The 15,313-nt window shown below is 42.8% G+C and overlaps 1 protein-coding gene across 1 annotated transcript in view; it reads left to right on the plus strand.

The window, feature by feature from the left end:
* Nucleotides 1-1,697: 1,697 nt before the first annotated feature.
* The window catches only part of LOC124608471 (AMP deaminase 2), a 461,803-nt gene continuing 448,187 nt past the window's right edge, over nucleotides 1,698-15,313 (plus strand). Inside the window, exon 1 of the mRNA XM_047139987.1 lies at nucleotides 1,698-1,970. Within this exon, the coding sequence (XP_046995943.1) occupies nucleotides 1,859-1,970 (112 nt within the window). The 5' untranslated portion in view covers nucleotides 1,698-1,858. The remainder of the gene's footprint in view (nucleotides 1,971-15,313) is intronic.

Genomic DNA, 15,313 nt, shown 5'->3' on the forward strand with positions numbered 1-15,313 from the left:
ATCAATGAGAATTGTAGTATCAGAACAAAATGGCAGAGCATGAAAAAAGAAGTAGCAACGGACCTAAAACAGAGCCTTGTGGCCCACTATAAATTACACTGGCCCACTCAGATGAGTCAGGTTTTCCAGATGAGCCATTCAGCATTACAGTCTGCTTCGATTCTTTAGATATGACTGAAGCCATGAACTGACAGTACCACCTAAACCATAATGTTCTGCCTTTTTCAAAACAGTTTAATAGTTTACACAATCAAAGGCATTCAAGACATCACAAAAGATACCTACTGAAGAACTTTTTTAGTTAATGGCTTCCAAAATTTGACTGTTCAGTAGTAAGAGTTGTACTTATCATTCAACGCATTGTCAGTCTACCAAAATTTATCTACATTCATCATATTCTTTAGATCCTGTCAAGAAGGAGACCCTTCAGAGATATGGGACGAGTCAATGTATACAGACAGCATGATACCTGACACAAATAAAAATATGAGTTGTGAGTTTAGAAAGAAACATAAGTGCATAATCTATCCTTCCAAAAACAGTGTCATTACTCTACACTGGTCAAGTGACTAATCAATATTTTGCCTGTAGGTATACAGTATTAAGGATATCTATAGGGTTTTACTGTGAACATCTTTCTGTAAAAGAGATGTTGCTTCATCCACAGATTCCATAAAGCCTTCCTTCTCAACTGGTGTCAAAAAATAATTTTTCAAGATTTCTGCAATCATTTCAGTTTTCTTTACAATATTTCTAACTTGTTTTATTTCTATGTATGTCACATTACCTGTTTTTTTCCCTGCCAAATTTCCTCTTTATCACATTCCACATGGTTTTTATTTTGTTTTCTGAAACCTCAATTTCAGATTTTATGTATGTAGTCTTATATTCATTTATTACCTTCTCCAGTGTGCTACAGTAAAGTTTGTATTAGTGATGTTCTTTGCGTCCTTACAATTTTTGAAAGAACAATCTTTGGCCTGCAGGGTGTAATTATTCCTTCAATGGGTCTTTTTGTTGTTGTCAGTACCTGCTAAGCATACTGCTGAAAATAAGAACAACAACAAAGGAGAATGAAAGCGATGTCGTAGTATGAAATTCGAAGGAATAAAGAAAGATAAGAGTGGGTTTTTTAATTATTTTTCGATAGGCACATGGCAACTACTGTTTGCACCAAGTCTCAGTGTAATTTCTGTAACTTCTTTATCAGCAATCTGCGCCAGATCATGGAAATAGTAGCAGCCGTGCAGGGCTCAGAATTTTTTCTTTGTGTTACGTGGATAGGAAAATTTCGTAGCCACGCAACGCGCTCGTAAACATTACACAGTTTTTTAGGTACTCTGAAATTCTTGTGCATATTGTACTGAAAAGTAATATGCCGTTACTCAACTACTTGTTTTCTGCGCCGGCGTGACATATGACTAGGCTTCGTCAACTCCATTTTCCAAGCACGTCTTTGATCCAATACATTTTTCATTAACAACGAACCTGGCAGGCAATTAATATTCCTTCGCTGTAGGTCAGCATCTGCACCGAAAATGTACGAAATTACTCGAAGGCTGGGTATTCTGCCGGTGGTGGGGATCGTGCCAGAAGGAGAGTGGAGTATTTTGGTTACTTGGATGGATGACATTTTCCGGAATCCCAGGAATCGGAAGCAGCAGGGCGCCTCCAGCGTCGTGGAGCCAGTACGGGTCGAAGCGCGGAGCAGTTCAAACGCCCAGTCGATTCAGCTCGCCACGAGGAGCAAATCGCAGGCGCGAGTTCACATTGCTCGCGGCGGATAGGCGGTGGGTGTGTCGCTGCGCTGGTTGTGCTGTCAGCTGTGGCTGCTCCGCTGACGAAGACGCTTTAAAAAATGGAGGACGCGGGAGTGACTTGTGGCGAGGGTCCCCGCGACTATCAGCTGCCGTTTGACGTTGACGGCGACGGCGACAGCTGTGCGAGCCAGCCCCTCGGCGATAGAAACGGTGAGTTTTTCACTCATGCCGCCTCCTAACCTAAGCCTGTCGGAATCGTATCGATCAATGCAGCTCCGTGACGTCTAAACGCACTCTTGTTGACAATTCTGTGACAGCACTGTGCGGGAGAAAACATGTGCACTTTGCTGTGGGTGTAAATTACTGATAATACAACGTACTAACGGACGTTAATTATTTCAGTATACGTGTTAGTTTCTGCCATCACTTCTGTAGCTACTCCCTAACAACTTTTCGTGCCTATCATTGTCAACATACACTGCTGTGCAGTGTATGTGAATGAAAATATTACACGAATAATTTTATAATATTTTAGGTTAAAGTCGTGTTATGTACGTTCATTCGAAAACTGTAAAAAAAAAATCTCCGTCTTTATACGAATGAACAGGTGTAGTCCTTTTATTAATGAACATATAAATAAAACTCGTGGTTTCCGTAAAATGATTGTAGTATTAACACGGTAGCGGAAGAGAACTTGGCTCAACTTAATATTACAGTACCACATATAGAATAAAACAAGCAACAAGAGCGTTCTGTATTCGTATCACTAACAGGAATGCCATTAATTTTCAAACTAACAGGACTTTTTTTATGTAATATGTGTACTGTTTAAATTGCTGTAAAACTCATATGGTTAAAAAACTGGCAGAGTGGAACTACTGATGGCTTAGCAGTAATTTACCGGCGGCTATTTACAAGCTGGTGGTGAAAGTTAGCCATTATGCATGCACATGCAATGAAAAGAAGCATGCGGATAATAGAGTTTTTGACAATACAAAAATGTGCGCAGGATTCTATTCAAGTCGCAAGTTTTTTTTTTCGTTGATACTGTAGACGAACTGTCGACGTTAACACATCCCTGACTGTACGCTTGCGTTGTCAGGTTTCCGCTGTCTGTTTTGTTGACACGTGCTATCCGGTATGAGTTACTTGTTTATTCAGAAACAGTCCCCAGTATTTCGTTGCCAAGAACACGACAGTGTTATCTCACGTGGCCTCATGCCTAAATTCTTTAAGCAACTGTGTCAGTTTTATTACACGACAAAATATCAAAAATATTTCATAATGTGCACTGTAAGTAACGAATGGTTACATCTATCCTGAAGTTCTCACGTCGTTTATACTTGCAAATTCGTCTCGATTGTGTGCTGTGGACCCGTTACGCGCATTTACACAGAATGTCACACTATATCTCACCTAAGATATTGCTTCAAATGAATAACAAAGCATATGGCAAATCTTCATTGGGCAGACAGCATCCCAACTTTAATACCTCAGGCGTACATAGGCCTTCATGACACTGTAACCGCACGAGAGCTCTGATGGCGTAGATGGAGGCGACCATTTAGTTCTTAACTACGCTTCTTTCGTACAGTTCATCAAAGATGCCATCTAGGTATATCCAAGGATAATATTGGCCACCCACACGGGTATGACATTGCCGGGGCACACAGGTAATCTGTATTCGCGTGTAATACTAAAGAAACAAAAAAATCAGTTACCGGCCGTCCCAGAAGTGCTCGATGTTTGCCGAGCCCGTATTAACCGTAATGTGGATGTGAACGAAAGCGTATATTCAGGAGTGGAGAATGTACAGTAATGACTTGATTTGTATTCTAAACGTGTGGAATCTGTGAAATTAATGGGCGTAAACTGTAGCACAGTTGAAGTTTTTATTCATTTACGTGTTTACTTATTTCATTATAGTCATTCACCTATAATTTAAACGCTGGCTATGTCCATTCATACTCAAGATTGTTACTGTCAACTGTCTTTTTTCTTACACATCGACCTCAAGTGATACAAAAAATACTATAAAATCGAACAAAATTCTGCTTCCTATCACGATAACTTCATCTGCTATTAATGAAGACGACACCTACTGCCATGTCTGATAACAATATACCACTACTATTGTCCTACAACATGTTTCCCCTTGGGTCTGCCAGTTGTTGGCACTATAACTGAAATAGATTGTGAACAGTAACGAAACGACATGATTATTTTTTCTCTGCCACATAGCACTCAGTAGCCTCCCTGCCATTTCCGTGGGCGCTGCGATGGAATTTGCCTTCTGCGTTGTCTGCCGGCTCCCTGGTATATAGCAACGTTCCGAAGGACAATCGTTGCCGGCGAGGAGCGCAGTCGCGTCCGCCCGGTTATTGGGTGGCGAAATACTGGCGACAACTGCTCTTCCACCCTACGAGTCACAATCGCCGTCCATGCAGCCAGTTGCTGTACACATGCCACAACTGTTGACCTCAGCTGTCTTCCCTGCGTTGATTGGACATGTTCCAGTTATTAACTGCAACGCCTCAACTTACCCAGCACCAAAAGCTCCCGTCAGTCAGAGAAGTATTCCTCGTTGGACCCTGTGAAGTTCTCACGCTGGTGTTACAAACAAGATGTCTGTCCGCCCAAGCACTCGCACAATATATTGTAGATACCCCATGATCGCAGTTACGATAACGTTACGATTCTTTCTTATTGTTTCCATTGGTAATTTCTAATCGAATTTGGCTAGACTAATAATTTTATTCATTGTGTTCCTACCTCTCTTGCTCATTTCTTTATAATATGTGCTCTATAATTCTGTCACTCGTCCAAAAAGGCACCAAGGTATGCGGTGATGGACTTCCTCTTTAAGGCGCATGATCGATTCTCCTGAAAAGTTTCCTTTTAATAAGATGTACGTGGTCTTTTTCAGCGCAACAGACAATTTAACTCCTTGGGATCACTGATGCAATTCTTGAAGTATTGCTACATTCTTACTCCAGGCTCCGTCTGGCGCTTTCCGTAACAAGGATCATCGTGTCCTTGGCATTAGCCACTGCTATTAGGACCACTTCAGTGTCTTGCAGCCTTCCGAATATCGGATCGAGTACCAAATCCCGCAACACACAGCCGCTTATGGATCCCTATGGGCGCCCTTTAAAAATTTCTTTTGTAAGGGTCTCTAGTGAGTACGATACAGTTGCTTCTCTGTTCTGGCAATAGTTCTTAAAAAATTGTATAACGCTTGTGAGCAGTAAGTCATTCAGGCAGTCAAAAAGTACTGATTGCCGTAAGTGATAAAACGCCCCGGCGGCATCCACCAATACGGCTATGACACATTTACGGAAAGCGTTTTTTGCAACCCTTGTGGCCTCATTTACAGGGTCTTCTATCGATTTCCCACTTCTGAACCCATATTGTTGGGAGTTCTTCCAGGAACACTCTTCCTCGTCTAGGCTACCACACAGCGGCTTCTCCAGCACTTTGCGTAAGTTATCGAGAAGGTAAATTGTTTTGTAGGTTTTTAGAGTCGGGGGTATTTACTTCACCCTTTTTCGATATAATTGCGTTTGCTTTCTTCCAAATATCTGGTATTCTTTTCCACAATAAATGTGCTTTATAGAGTTGGCACAAATATAAACTATTTAAATATGAAGGATATGTAGAACTTCAGGACCTGGTGATTTACTGCTTTTCGGGCTTAGTTCGTATTTCCTCACCTCCTCTTTTGAAAGTCGAAAAACTATTCCGTCTCCATCTTATGCTTCTTTACTTTTGTTCCACAGTTCTGGGAGTTAATCAAATTCGTCCTCCAGTGTCTTCTGGAAAGAGTGTGTCCATCAGTAACAGTGCGTATTGCCACCGGTTTTGTATCATGCTGCCGTCTGTTCGTTGAGAATTGATAATATTGTTAGAGATTTTATATTTTGACAGACGATTTTATAAGGCGTACCCGATAGATTGCGATGTAGATTCTGTGCCACGAGTCGGTTCCAGCTCTCCTCGCTTGCCTGTCGCAGGCGGTCTTTAAATTATTGCTTAACGTTCCTGTATCAGCCCAATCTGCGAGATCTTTCTTCCGCAGTGAGGCCTCTCTAATAGAATCTTCTTACCCTTCCGAGTTCTGTTCTCGCTTCGGAGATCCCTCGTTCCATGGTACTTGGGCACTCCAGCCCATTGATCTTGACTGCTATTGCACCTTTAGGGCCTCTTGTGTTACAACGACGAGTCCGTCAGGTCCGGAAGGCGGAAAATGCTCCTCAGGTTCCATTCTGCTTGCCTTACATTGTATCGTGTCTTTAAAGTGTTTAATGCTTCATCTCTTCAGTTCATTTCTACAGCAAAGAAGATTATAACATTGTGGTCACTCGTGGTGAGACCTCTTCCAAGTTTCCAGGTTCTGGTCATCTTGTCTGCAGGTTCGTTAACTACTGTGACGTCTGTATTAGGCTGGGCACGAGCTCTCCATCCGCGCGCGCGCGCCTCTCTCTCTCTCTCTCTCTCTCTCTCTCTCTCTCTCTCTGTGTGTGTGTGTGTGTGTGTGTGTGTGTGTGTGTGTGTGTGTGTGTGTGTGTGTGTGTGTCAGTGTGCGATTTGTGCTTTTACCAGTGGGAGGGATGATTAGAGGGTAAGCATAACTATATATGTTACTAGCTTGGACCAAGTCGTTACCCATGGTTAAACAGTTATTTATAAATACATGTTAATTCCGAAACTCATTATTCACGCGTATGCACCATCAGAAAAACCATCCCTTGTTATATCTTTAAAAGTACATTATAGGTAAAACTTATTTACAAAACCATCTACGTACAGGTATACGAGGGGAATTCAAAAAATAAACGCACATTTGTGAAAAGCTGTACTTATTCTGATGATAGAAAACCAAGACATGCGTTATTTTTCTACGTAATATCCCTGGACTTGAATGCAGTTTTCCCGACGCTTTACAAGTTTTTTTTTTTAATTTCACCAGAAAATACGTTTTTAGGTTGCATCTGTAACCAATTTTGCACCGCAGCAATGACATCTTCATCACTTTCAAATCTTTTTCCCTGTAGTGCTTCCGTTAAGGGTCCAAACAAGTGAAAATCGTTTGGAGCCAGGTCTGGACTGTTAGGTGGATGTTGCAGCACCTCGAATCTGCTCTTAAGGAAATCAGAAATTTTGCTTTGTTTGAATGACATCCTCAAATTCCGTAGTTCTTACAGGCCCAGACGCACTCAACTCACTAATGAAGTTACTGAAGCGGGAACGTGTGAAGATCGCCGTGCGTTTGGCGGACGCGAGACAACGAACGAACGGCACCAATTAATTTGGAGTACGCGATGCTGGGGAGCCTGTGTTAAGCTCCACCCACGTGGTTCGCGGCTAGCGAAGTCAGACTGTCTGATTCCGTCTGGTAGGTACCGCTGCTCACATCGCACTACTTTGCGCTTTCGTCCCAGGCGCGTTAGTCCGCGCCATACCGTTGCCAAAAGGTGACCTAACGGTAAAGGAGGATGCTAAGTTCACCTAACCTGGATATGATGTGACGTCATTATGACGTATATACGCTTTAGTCGATTAACACACCTATCGACTTTTTTACGAACGTTCGAGATTCTAAACTGTCGTCAGCTAGTGGTTTGTTTTGACACGTGCGATTCTGAAAACAGCTCAGTGTGGCAGCGTATATGTATTTCGCCAAAATAAAAGTAAAAGAGCTGGATATTAATAGAAATATTCCTGACCGTGGCCTTGAAAACGCCACGTAAAAAAGTGAAGTCTTCTTATGTCCCCACCAGATTAGATTGTGTGATTGTTGTATTGAATGCTTACGCCGAAAATAATATTTATTTATTATCAACATTTTAGTATGATTTCATACAATTGATCTTGTCAGTACATATTAGATTGTAGCAGCATACTCTTGCTGACTTTTTTTTCTTAATTTATATAGCTGAAAGAGTTTGTTAGCTAAGTAATTTATATGTCCATCCCAAGATAGTCTTTTATCAACCAAAATTCCAAGTAATTTTACACTCAGACCGCAGAGACAGGTACCTTAGTGTCCAGTAATGACTGATGTGTAGAATAATTGAATTTCGAACTTAAAAAGAAAAATGAGGCATTGTTGAAGAAAAACCGTCGACCGGAGATGAAATTCGAGGGGAAGTGGATTTCTCAATGTAATCTTAACCAAAGGTTAGTGTCTAGTACTGATTGACGTATGAAATGATTGAATGCAGTGTCAAAGCATTCCATGGTGGTATGATAGTGTCAAAGCATTCCATGGTGGTAAGCTTTTCTCTCATTAGTCTCTCGAATGCTGAACACATAATTAGAGACGAGCAAACGAAAATCAACGCACAGGACACAAACACAGTACAATACACGATTTAAACGCAAGGAACGCAAAACACATTTAAACGAATGGCGCAGAGCACAGCGCTACCCTGTCACAATCTCTCGAAAGTTCACAAAAGTCGAATAGTCGATATATGGTTTCTATCGTTTTCGATGTAGCGTGTATACGTCATAATGACGTCACATCGTATCCAAGTCCGGTGAACTTAGTATCCTCCAACGGTAAATGTTCGCACAAGTACCGGGCCGGTCACCACCCTGCGTCAGGGCCCGGGGTGGGAATTTCAGCCCCCGGCTCACCCAACTCTGCGGTACAACTGCTGCGGTATGACTGCCACACTCCTTCCCTCGCAAGCTCGCAAGTAAACGGATGACGCACCTTAGACGAAAGCAACAATGACAACATGAGAATGATGATTTAGTTCTAAATGTTTTGAAATGCTTAACTACTACATAATACTTTTCAGAATTAATAAGCAAACATGTTAATAGTAAGACTGTATTAAAAACTTTGAGTGTTCAGCTCCACAAATTTAAATTATATGTAAAGTCTTACTCCAGTGCGTGGGAAATAAACATCCCAGGTTGGGATGCATAAACTAAAACCAGAGGAGGGGATGGTCTGATGCAGAGGAGGGGAAATCCCCCCCCCCATCCCCCGCTGCAAATCGCACACTGGTGTGTGTGTGTGTGTGTGTGTGTGTGTGTGTGTGTGTGTGTGTGTGTGTGCGCGCGCGCCAGGATTTCCACTTTGGTTTGCCACTTCCATAAGCAATTACATTATGGCTTTCTTATAGTACTACACCTCTTTCATCCTGCACTGAACTAAACCATAAGTGACTTGGCCTTTGCGTGCATGGTCTAGATTAGTGGCTTGCTTTGATCAAGGTGACTAAGTCTTTAAATTGCTCAATGTACCTATCTGTGGTGTCGCTGAACTGTAAATGCATTAAGACAAAAATCAAACTGCCCGTGTCTATCGAAATCGCCACGCAGGTCAGGAGTTCATTACTGCAGTCATTTTTATAGCTGAGGGGTTTCATTAAAAATGACAGTGGTTCGTCCGTTTTGACCGTGTGGGACGAGCTGATATGAGACTAGCATTCCAGGGATATTTTCAACTTTCGTGCACTTCTTCTGTAAACACGACTGCCGTACTTTATGTCCTCAGTTATTTTGCGAATTTCATGCATGACGTCGTGACTTTTGATAAAATTTAGTCGGGCAGTTTTTAAACACCTTGTGTCCATGTAAGGGTAATATATTATGTGAAAGTTGTGATCACCGCGATTGCTGAAGATCGAATGGTGTAACGAACTGCTTGCACAGCTCCTCAGTATCATACGTTATATTTCTTCTGCGAAAAACTATAAGTAGTAAGTTCTCCAAAAGCCGAGGGTACGTAGGTAGATTTTTCGATCCCAGTTGAATGTAAGTCACAGAGTAAGGTGGAGGAAACGTTATAGATTTTCCTTTTGGGTGTTTGGTTCTTGTATACATCTCAACACTGTTAGCAGATTCGATGCCTCTTCTAGTCTGGCAATGCGGACCGCGTCTTTACATCCTTCGTAGATTTGCTGTCGGTTTATATTTTATCCTTGATATGTTTTCCTCCTGTTAGTTAGTAGGTTCACATCTGTTCTTTCAGTGCACCTTTCCCCTCAGTTGTACATTGCTTTCTATCTTTTCTCGATGTTTATGTTACTAATTCTTTATTGTGCTGACATACTGGACATCTTTTCTGTGAACCTGGTATTTCGTTTTAGGGTGGTTCTCACAGTAGAAGTAGCGTAATACAGGAACTTCGAGAGCGCTTGAAGCAAAATCGTTCACATACGCTACACTGTTATTAATGCTGAAGAGTACCTCAAGCGATCAAGATTACTCTTGAACGTCTACGTGAAATAGACTATTAGGGCGGACAAAAATGCATTAGCATGGGCAAATATTTAGGATAAGACATGAAGTATTAGTAAAGAAGCATTTTCCTCTTACACTGAAGTGGAATTAAACCTTAATGGAGAAGTTAGAAAATAGAAAAATAAAACAAACAATGGAAGTAGATTCAACATTGGTACAGTGGATAGAAAGGAACTAGAATAATACGGTCATAAGAGATGCGCATATGGTGACAGAATACCTCAAAAATATGGAGACCTCCAGGGAACTGGATAACAGATAAACGCCTAAGGGGGACTGGAATGCCAGGATTTTTCAGGACCTGCAAGAAAGATAGCTGGCAAAAGATACTTTGGCGGATAACGAGGGGTGGAGATAAGGCTGTGGTAGACAGCCTAGGATGCGGGACAAATCTTCCATTCGGTATCTCGTGGATCCGCCTGGTGTTAGAACTGAAGATAGCAGACAGGATGCAGAAATATTAAATACTGTATTTAAAAATGTACACATGAGGATATTAACGTACAAGTATTTGGTCTCCACCCAGGCCCGCAAATGATTATTCACCGAGATGACCAAAGTCATGGGATACCTCGTAATATCATGTCGGACTCCCTTTTGCGGAGCGTAATGCAGCAGCTCGACGTGACAGATTCAACAAGTCGTTCGAAGTCCCCTGCAGAAATATTGAGCCCTGCTGTCTCTATAGCCGTCCATAATAGTAAAAGTATTGCCGATGAACTGACCTCTCTGTTATGTCCCATAAATGTCCGATGGGATTCATGTCCAGCGATCAGAGTGGCCATATCATTCGCTCGAGTTGTCCAGAATGTTCTTCAAACCAGTCGCGAACAATTGTAGCCTGGTGACATGACATCATTGTTTGGAAAACGTGGAGCACATGAATAGCTACAAATGGTCTCCGAACACAACCATTTCCAGTGAATGATCGGTTCAGTTGGACCAGAGGACCTAGCCCATTCCATTTAAACATAGCCCATACCATTATTGAGCCACCACCGGCTTTCACAGTGCCTTGTTGATGACTTGGGTCCGTGAGTTCGTGGTGTCTGCGTCACACTCACTCTTCTGACCAGGCCACAGGGTCCAACCGATATGGTCACGAGCCCAGAAGACTGCACACGATGTCGTGCTGTGAGCAAAAGGCACTCGCGTTAGTCGGGTGCTGCCATAGCCTATTAAGGCCACATTTCGCCGCACTGTCCTAACGGATACGTTCCCACACTCTGCGGTTGTGTCATGCAGTGTTGCTTGTCTGTTAACACCGACAACTCCACTGAAACACCGCTGCTCTCGGTCTTTAAGTGAAGGCCGTTGGCCACTGTGTTGTCCATGGTAAGAGATAATGCCTGAAATTTGGAGCCTAACTGGTAAACTCATTCAAGCTCGTGATAGCTGAGTCGCAGGAATTGTAGCATAAGTGCGCTCAGAACAAGTAGAGACGTAACACTTGATTTTAAAATAGAATAAATGAACTGTGTCATACAAAAGAGTTCACATATTACAACCTCTTCATTATTATTTGAACGTTCTGGAAGGGAATGAATTATAGAAAAGTGTAGGAGAAGGGCATGCACTGTAGGCTCACCCCGTCAAAACTTTAGTTATCGGCGCACATACCTTGGGAGTGAGTTCGCACTCTAAAACTGGCTTCTTATAAATCTCCGATGCCTGTTTTCCCAATTAGACAGACTACAGCAAGTAATAATCAACCATAAATAGTACTGGGGTTGGGTGGAGGGGAGTACAGCCTTCTTAAAGCAAACAGTGCTTTTGGCCCCGACGGAATTCTGCTTCGATTTTACATTAAATACGCTGCAGTATAATTTCTTCTTTAACTCATAGTGAGGATAAACTGTTGAGTGGCAAGTAGTACTGCGTGGCAAGAAGGGAGCGCAGGTCCCTGTTGTTTACAAAATCGATAAAACATCGGTCGCACAGAATTGCAGGCCAATGTTGCTGAACTGTTGGAGGAACCGAGAGCTTATTCATACGTCAGATATTATGAAGTTCTCAGAGGAAAACAAGCTTACCTTAAAGAAATCAGAAAGATTTTGTGAAAGACCGCTCGTGTGGAACACGTCTTACAAACAATAGATGCAGGTGACCAGGCAGATGGTTCCCCAAGATTTCCGGAAGACGTTCGACACTACTACACTGACTCCTAAGATACCATTGTAGAAGTTCTTCGCTGTTATGTGACTGGCTTGAGGATTATTTGAGGAATAGACAGCAGTACGCTATACTGAATGGCGAATGTTCTACAGGAACGAAAGCATCATCAGGTGTGCTCCGAGGAAGCATAAAAAAGACCTTTGATGTTCTTGATATACGTTAATTATTTATGAGACAGGATCAGCAGCACTCTTAAGATTATTCGCTGACGATGCTGTTGTGTGCAAGAACATATTGCCGTTGGACAATTAACACGAGCAGAAGAAAGATGCGGACAAAATTTCCATTTGGCGTAATGAATGGCAGCTATCTTTAAATATGGGCAAATGGAAGATGATGTCCATAACAAAGGGAGAGACCCAAATAGCATCCGATAACGAGAATAGTGGTGAACACAATGAGCGCGTCAGATAGTGTAGGTAAGTATTTAGAGGCATTACTAAGAAGCGATATAATAAACACTTATCTTAACTGAGTGGAGATGTTCTTATGTGGGTTGTCTGCAACCAGTATCTGCAGTTCTGGGAGTTTACATAACCTGACAAATAAAACCAGGTCTCGTCTGACATGAAGTAAAGCAAGGAATCCAAGTAACCGTTACCAATTGATGTTAAGAGCCAGTTAAAATAATGGACTGTTTTTTCCTGACCCTCAAATTTCAACTCTTTCATCATACTCACACGATAGGCTTTTAATTTCACATTTTTAGTACGATGTAGGAGACACAACGAGCTGCTGCGATAACATTACTGACTTGCGGGGACTTCTCGTCATGTTCATGCAAATTCTGGCCTCGCTGTCGGCCGCCTATTCCTCTGCACATTGTGAACAGATCCTAGAGCCCTCCATTTCTTGTACACATCTTGAATAGCGCTGGTCGTGGGGAGTTTCTACCAGGACAATGGCTTGAAGCATTTTCCTTACAAGCCTTGATGAAGACCGTCTTTATGTAACATTCCACAATATCAGTTCGCTTTTTAATGCAAACTGCCTCATCTCTGAAACAATAACACGAGCTTCTCACAACAACTGACGCACGAACACACAGATGCTTTCCGATTATATGCAGTGCAGACATTTTTCGAAACAGTGTTGCCATTGGAGAGCCAACGAAACTGGTATAGACATGCGTATTCAAAGAGCTACGTAATCAGGCAGAATACGGTGCTGCGGTCGGCAACGCCTATATAAGACAAGTGTTTGATGCAGTTGTTAAATCTTGATAACCTGTCGTTGTAGCAGCAGTAACCGATCTGAGTGAGTTTGAACGTGGTGTTATAGTTGGCACACGAGCGATGGGACACAGCATCTCCGAGGTAGCGATGAAGTGGGGATTTTCCCATACGACCATTTCACGAGTGTACTGTGAATATCAGGAATCCGGTAAAACATCAAATCTCCGACATCGCTGCGGCCGTAAAATGATCATGCAAGAACGGGACCAACGATGACTGAAGAGAACCGGGCAACGTGACAGAAGTGCAACCCTTCCGCAAATTACTGCATATTACAATGCCGGGCCATCAACAAGTGTCAGCGCGCGAACCATTCAACGAACAATCATCGATATGGGCTTTCGGAGAAGGCCCTCTCGTGTACCCTTGAATACTGCACGACACAAGGCTTTACGCCTTGCCTGGGCCCGTCAACACCGACATTGGATTGTTGATGACTGGAAACATGTTACCTGGTCAGACGAGTCTCGTTTCAAATTGTATCGACCGGATGGATGTGTACGGGTATGGAGACAACCTCATGAATCCATGGACCCTGCATATCATCAAGGGACTGTTCAAGGTGGTGGAGGCTCTGTAATGGTGTGGGGGTCTGCAGTTGGAGTAATATGGGACCCCTATTACGTCTAGATACGACTGAGAGATGACAAGTACTTAAGCATCCTGTCTGATCACTTGCATCCTTTCTTGTCTACTGTGCATTCCGACGGACTTGGGCAGTTCCAGCAGGATAATGCGACATCCCAAATGTCCAGAATTGCGACAGAGTGGCTCCAGAAACACACTTCTGAATTTAAACACTTTCGCTGCCCACCAAACTCCCCAGACATAAACATTAATGAGCATATCCGGGATGCCTTGCAATGTGCTGTTCAGAAGAGATCTCCGCCCACTCGTACTCTTACGGATTTGTGGACAGCCCTGCAGGATTCATGGTATCAGTTCCCTCCAGCAGTACTTCAGACATTATTCAAGTTTATGCCACGTCGTGTTTGCGGAACTTCTGCGTGTTCGCGGGGGCGCTATGCGATGTTAAGCAGGTGTACCAGTTTCTTTGGCTCTTCATTGTATTATTTTGTAGGAGATATGATCATCATTGTGACACACAGTCTCAAAATAAAGGCTTTGCAGTTAAGATTCGCGAGCTTCCAAAGTCTTACCGAACGTGAAAAAACAAAGTAGTCCGTCCGTTTGCGTCGTAGATAGCCATGTTACTTCGTTTCGTAGTGAACGATAGCCGTATGGCTGTCATAGATTATGATGATCACTGATGACATCGGTCTGGCTTCTTATTTCCTTGTCACGCCATTAAGTGTGCAGAAGCATGAGCGTGCACACGTTTTTAGTACATACTAGGGTAAACAAACTGTTCAGTGTGTCCGAAAAAGTTATAAGGAAAGAAAAAGTTTTCGTGGATCCTGCAGCTGCTGAATATCATTAGAAGAAGTTCCTAAGTCTCTCTTTCAGCCCCTATCACTTTCCTATCCTGAAGAAATGAAACATCTGGGGGTAACATAGTGTAAAGTGGGGGCAAAAGGTTGAATATAAGTGGTGTTACCGTAGTGCTAATATTTTGTCAAGTTGAAGTGCACATTCATTCCTTTGAGCAGACACTCGACCCCACGTGGGCAGCTGCTCTGTGGAGGTCATTGTCTGCTGTGCCGAAAATAATCGGCTTCGTCACGTCCTCGTATCGCACTTTCAGAGGCAGAAATCCCCGTGAGTAGCGCCAAAACCTACCGCACGTTCTTTGTGAAGCGTCGCCTGCCCGTTTTCTAGAAATAGTCTGCGCTCGGCCGTCCAACAGCATCCCGCGTCTGTGGTTGCCAGTTGGCTCTACTAGTGTTCATTCACACCAGAACGCGTATTTCATCAACCGTC

This window comes from Schistocerca americana, chromosome 1 (genome assembly GCF_021461395.2).
Source record: "Schistocerca americana isolate TAMUIC-IGC-003095 chromosome 1, iqSchAmer2.1, whole genome shotgun sequence".
In the NCBI taxonomy this organism is placed as follows: domain Eukaryota; kingdom Metazoa; phylum Arthropoda; class Insecta; order Orthoptera; family Acrididae; genus Schistocerca; species Schistocerca americana.